The sequence below is a fragment of the Plectropomus leopardus genome, unplaced genomic scaffold (genome assembly GCF_008729295.1).
Source record: "Plectropomus leopardus isolate mb unplaced genomic scaffold, YSFRI_Pleo_2.0 unplaced_scaffold42, whole genome shotgun sequence".
NCBI classification, from domain to species: domain Eukaryota; kingdom Metazoa; phylum Chordata; class Actinopteri; order Perciformes; family Serranidae; genus Plectropomus; species Plectropomus leopardus.
Window position 1 is genome coordinate 16,542 of NW_024646010.1, and position 6,069 is coordinate 22,610.

At 40.7% G+C, this 6,069-nt stretch overlaps 1 protein-coding gene across 1 annotated transcript; it reads right to left on the reverse strand.

Moving 5' to 3' along the window:
- Nucleotides 1–1,214: 1,214 nt before the first annotated feature.
- On the reverse strand, nt 1,215–2,435 carry LOC121939148. Its single transcript, XM_042482260.1, has 3 exons — nt 1,976–2,435; nt 1,576–1,669; nt 1,215–1,478 (listed from the first exon to the last, which is right to left on the reverse strand). The coding sequence occupies exons 1-3, from the start codon at nt 2,410–2,412 to the stop codon at nt 1,323–1,325; spliced, it is 687 nt and encodes a 228-aa protein (XP_042338194.1). The 5' UTR covers nt 2,413–2,435; the 3' UTR covers nt 1,215–1,322.
- Nucleotides 2,436–6,069: the final 3,634 nt, after the last annotated feature.

Below are 6,069 nucleotides of genomic sequence, written 5' to 3' on the forward strand. Positions count from 1 at the left end.
ACGTGGGGCTTTACCTAATTAGTTATACGAAAAAGCTGTAATATTTGCATAAATCAGTAGTTTTGTAAACATTTTTATTACATGCTTTTAGGTTTGATATTGCTTTGAGATATGTATCTAGATAAGATTTTTTGAAAAAGGTGTATTAAGGCAGTTTCTTTAAAAAAAAAGTTATCACATGAATGTAAAACTTAGCTAGAATAATGAGCTAATTAATCATATACTGTTCATTCTTTAATACTGACAAAAGTGATCCACTAAACTGGCTTTTTCTATTAAAATGTTATTAACCCTTTCTCTCTGAGCTATGCTCCCGTTGAAATAGGCTATATAGAGTACCTCATTATAAAAGACAATTTGAATAGGTGAATGGACTTGGATAAAAACAACACCGCCTCACCCAGAAAATAATCATTTAATCGCCTACCAACTAAAAAAAAAAAATGCAACACAGAATCATCAAGCAAATTTAATTCAATCTTATAGCATTATCAAGTTGCCTCAATGGCTCAGCTAAAAAACAAAAACACACCAAATAGCCACATTGCTCTAGAAAACTAAGCAAAACAAAAATTTCAATCAGAAAATAGCACTACCTGTCAAGTAAACAGCTCAGTTGATAACCTGAGCTCAAGTTTTAAGTAGAGTAGCAAAAAGTTTTACATCTTGATTTAACATTTTTGGGTCAGACTTTTAGTGAAGCCCATAACTACAAAGAAGACCAGCTGGTCTTTATCCAGAGTCTGGTGGGGGTGCAGTTAAAGCACTAATTATACACTCAAACCATGAAACTGAAAGGCCAGATCACATTCAAATCCATGTCTCAAAATGATGAAGTGTTGTGATTTTGATGGAAAAACTTTAGAATTAGTAGGTTTAAAAAACAAACAAACAAAAAACAACCAAGAACAAAGCTGAGGGATAATTATTAGCCTGATACTGTAGGAGAAACTCCAAAAGTGCCAGTATTGCAGCGATAAAGTACATACATAGCAACTATTAAAATAACTTAATTTTTAAATACCAGTCATCCAGGTTTCCACAGTAGCGTGACAAATCTCCAATTTAAGATGAATTCATTAAATTATAATTCAAAGAACTAAATAAATTTCATAATAAAGTCTATTAAATTCATCTGATTCAGAATGTATACAGCACTGAGGATATAAGAGAGAAAAAAATCAACCCCACAAGTATCGACTCATACCATTTTTAGTGTAGCCAGTGTGCACTCATAAACAGCACTGCTTTGCATAACTGCCATCTCTCCACTGTGTAGGCTGCACTTAAAAATACAAATACTCCCGTTTAGTATGGTTAATTCAAGTAATTGGATGATGATTATCTTCTTCTTGGTTGTGTGGCTGGTTAGAGTAACTGGGCTTAAGATATGGCCGCAGCTGAGCTAGCATGCTGTGAACACACCGAGCCTTTCTCTCCATTATATCTTCCAGTTTGTGGACATACTCCCCAAATGCCTGTTAAAAGAAAATGAGAACAGACAGAGGAGTGCCATTTAAATGTAGTTTATAAAATGAATGCAGCAAAGAAATGTGACTTTGATCTTTTTCTGACCATTTCAGGTTGCTGACACAGAAGAGTCCCCTCTTTATAAAATAAAGCTTCCATCTCTTCTAGCTGCTCCCAATGGGCCTGGACAATACGCCACCTTAAATTGGATTGGATTGGAGAAAAAGACAGAAATATTTTTTGTTAACTAATGCGATTACTCCATTATTCCAAAATAAACAGTTGGATATCTAAATATGTCACCAAAGAGGCCTATGTGATTTCAGTATCATGTTTGTCAGTATGTTTTCAGTTAATATTATAATATCTCCTAAACGCAGTTGGGTATTATCATTATTTGTATTTGTGGAAATACTGGCAGTGTCTCATTATAAAGTGCACTGGCCTCTGAAATGCTCATTTAGGATGACTGTGTAAACAAAATTGCCACATCCCTTGTACTTACTGGCCATGATCCAGGTCTTCCAGTGCAGACAGATGGATTATGGGGCTGATTTGCTGACTGCTGTTGCTCTCTTCACTATTTGAGTCTGTAGGTTGGGACGAGATGTCTGTGTTGCTGGAGTGGTTTGAACGCACTGTGTGACCCTGCTTTGGCATTGTGTTCAATTGGCCTAAGGTGCTTTCTGACTGTAGTGTTGAAGTGGAAGATGCAAATTTGTTGTGTTTATTGTGTGCATATCCTTGTGGCGTGTGGTTGCTACCATTTGACATTAGATCGTGTGAGCTGGGTGAACCAGTGTTCCCAGACTGCATGACAGAATTTTGCATAGAAGAACTTATGGAGGGTTTAAGTGGGGATGCAGAGGTCATGTTGCCCAGGACTTCAGCTGGCATAGTTTGAGGTTTCTGATTGTTCTTCTTATAGAAAGGATCCAGCATAACCTCGGGGATCGGAGGCTTTATCATACCTAGACATAAAAATCAAAATAAATCATATACCAGTTCTTAAAGGAATACTTAACCCGCAAAATGAAAATGTATACATATATTATTCACCCTGTGTTAAGTTGAATTCGTGAAGAAAACTTTTTTCTCGCATGCCCCTTGTTTGTCCTTTTTGAGTAGAAGGATGCCGTGTTTAACTGCAGCAAAATTACATCAAAGCATCAGTTTACAAAATCTCTCACACAACTTGTACAGTGTAATCCATGTATTTACAAATGTATTTTTGCTAAAACTTTACTATTTAAAAAATATGAAAAGTCTGATGCATAGAGAAGCATGTCTGGGCAAGAGCGTAAGTTTGAACTGGAATGCACAAGCGGAGGTCACACGCACACTTGCTCAGGCACGCTACTTGTATGCGGAAGTGTTTAAAATAGTGAGGTAATGTTCAGATGTATAGTTTTGTTATTGTTAAATGCGGCCATCATTAGCTATAATGTATCAAGAATTTAAACTTTTTGGATTCTTCGTTCACCATGGAGATATGCTTAAAAAATAAAGTTTTCTTTACAAATTCAACCTAACACTGGCTGAGTAATTGATATACTAGTGATTTCATGGATGAAATTCTCCATTAAGCACAAAATAGTGCACACACATTCATACTCAGAATGCACACTTACCTATTTCACAATGTTTGTCTAGGGTGCAGCACATGTCTTTTCTTTGTTTAGTGTGGTTTGTAGCTGTCATGGTGTCAGAGACAGGAGAGCACTGGGTTTTCGCTTGTGGCAACTCCAAAAGAGACAGCCGAAATTCTACGTCCTCTTCAACCACATCTTTCCGTGCCATCTCTTCACACTTGCGATGCCCTTCTTCCCCATTCTTTCTGTTATCTTTTCTTCTTTCAAGCGAACAGAGTGAGGTGTTCTGTTTCCCTCTGAGGAATGAGTCTGTGGCAACCTGTTGGTCCACCTGAAGCAAGGAGACGCTGAGGGGGTCCATGATGCAGCTGAGAGAATCTGCACTCTCTTCTCGACGTAAAACAGACATTTTGGCTTTGACATCTGCATGGTTGTGTACCTGAGTGTAGGATGGACTTTCAGATAATTTGTTTAGGGTCTCAGCAGGTATTTTACATGCATTCTGTGTGATGGCCGTAGTAAACGGTAGTGTGGCCGATGGAGCAAATTTTTCTCTATTATCATGAGCAGCAAACAATGTTGGCTTCTCTCTGCAGCTGCTTGGTGGCACTCCCTGTTGAGCATTTTGCAACGGTAGATGCAGGATGTCTGAGGTGCATCTAGTATGTTTTAATTTAAGGGAGGGATCACTGGGTTTTTTAGGGGTCAAGAGGGGGTTGGTATGTTCACAGGCTGGTGAGAGGGGTCGTTCTGCTGGAGCTTTCTGATGGGACAACTCAAAAGGAGGTCGGTTAAAGAGGCCGTCGCTGTCGCTGTGGTTGGAGAGTAAACTGTAGCCTTCCGCTGCTTCTCGCTCCTCATGACTCCACACTCCATCAGCTGTGACAACCGAGGCATCTAGACCTTCCTCACCCACTTCTCTCCTTTCCTTCGAGTCACAGTTGTTAGACATTAATGCCTCTACATCAGCTGGCATTGCACCTGTCATCCTATCTGCCTGCTTTGTTTCTGTTGTTGCTACCCAAGCCCACCTCCTCTCCCCTCTTCTAGCCACCCCAGCTGGCCTCCACTCTTCCCTCCTAACCTCTACTTCCCCCGTTGCCTTCAGTGACCTCATCTTTTCACTTTTACCTCCAAATCTTTCCCCTGTTCCCTCTCTCCAGTCTTCACTAACACCTCCTGAGTCACCATGACTGAGCTCATCATTATTTCTATTGCAACTCGGAGTGGTTTCAGCTCCACAGGGGAAGACAGATGACTGTCCTCTCTTACCATTAACCTCAACCTTGGCTCTGTATGTATCTAAAACATTTTCTAAACCCTGATACATAAGTGCAGAAACAGAGAAGCCAGATGAGTGCTGAAGAGAAGAAAAGCAAGATGGAGAGACAGAAGAAGAGAGAGAGGCCTGATTAGAGGACGAAAAAGGCGGACATGGAGAGGGTGAGAGGAGATGGACAGATGAAGAGGCTGGTGAGGGAAGAAACTGCTGCAGCTGCTGGTGATACAGCCTCAGATGCCTCTCCCTCTCCGTATCCCTTTCATCAACCTTTTGTAAATCTCTTTCTCTTACTTCACTACATGTGTCTTTACTGATTTCTACTTGTCTTCTCTGTTCTGTCCGTCTTCTTCCCTCTTGTCCTCCCTCTTTCAAAGGGCTTTGCTGGTTCTTGTTTTCTCTGTGGTAGAATCCAGATTTCCTTTGTACCTCCCACATGTGAAGCTGTTTATCTGTTGTTTGTCCCAGGACCAGCTTTGCTGCGACATTCTGGTCACCAGCTGAGCGGCCTGCACTGTCAGCTACTCCACACCTTTTTCTTCCACCCTCCCTCCCGCCTGCTTTCTCCACCTTTTCACTGATTCCCAGCAAACCTTTGACTGGTGTAACATGCTCAAGTCCAATTTCCTTCCTTGTTCTTGCACTTGTTTCCTCTCCCCATCTGTTATTTTTGGGTGTGGAGCAGACAAATGCATCCCCTGCTCCGGCCAATCTCGAGGTAGGTGTGGTGGGGCCAAAATCCTCTCTCTGTCTTCCTAACTTTGGCCTTTTAGGGGGACTTTTCCCTCGGGTGCCAGCACTGTGGCTTCTGCTGCTGCTTTTGAACAGATTATGTTTAGGGGAGGGTATTGTCTTGCCCTTTTTTCCTCCTCTATGTCCTCCCTGTCCCTTCAACTCCTTCACCCTATGAAAAATCAAGGAGATTCAACATCTAAGAGAGCTGTCACTGGTCATTGCTTCTAGTACTTTAAAATTAATACATAAAATACAGGATAAGCTGTCACTACTTGGGACAAGATGATAACAAAAAATTGTATTCACAATCACTATGTTCAAGTCCCATGTCAAAGTAGGATGAATTAAATCCATTATGGCTCAAAGAAACAATATTAAAAAACAATATTTTAAGCATCTAATTTTCCATGTTGCACATCCCCGACACACTTACCGGTCGGCGTATCTCAGTGTGTTTAGCGTGTGTTCAGTTGCTAAGTGACCAGGTGAAATGTTGGCAATCATGCATGTCATCGAGTCACCGACAAATGAGTCTTTCAAAACCTAAAACAAGAACAATATAGTACAAAACAAAGGAGAGATTTTTGTCAGTCATGATATTTGTGCGCACTAACACACACAACAGAACCACGGAAATTTGGCAAAATGCAAAAGTTGAAGTACCTGAGTAAGTTTGCTTTGTCTGAAAGGTGTATGCAGCTGCTCTTGATCCAGGGACCGGATACATTCTTTAAGCTGAGAAAAAAAAAAAAAAAATTGCAAATGAGAACATATGGAAAATCATATCATTCACTTTATGTGTAATAAAGAGTGTGTGAGTGTGTGTGTGTCTGTGTAGCTTACAGCCAACAGACTCTGGTTGATCTCAGCACCCTCCATGCGACTCTGCCTGTCCGGTTCTTTGGTGTCTGATGCCCTCTCACTTCCTGCCAGATCCACAAACCACATTCTACACACACACACACACACACACACACACACACACACACACAC

Excerpts from the sequence above, each read along its gene's own strand:
- LOC121939148 (XM_042482260.1), bottom strand. The coding sequence starts at position 2,412 with ATGCTGGATCCTTTCTATAAGAAGAACAATCAGAAACCTCAAACTATG. Across the intron at positions 1,670-1,975 it reads GAAGACCTGGATCATGGCCA|GTGGCGTATTGTCCAGGCCC; the intron begins GTAAGTACAAGG and ends ATCCAATTTAAG. Across the intron at positions 1,479-1,575 it reads TGTGTCAGCAACCTGAAATG|GCATTTGGGGAGTATGTCCA; the intron begins GTCAGAAAAAGA and ends TTCTTTTAACAG.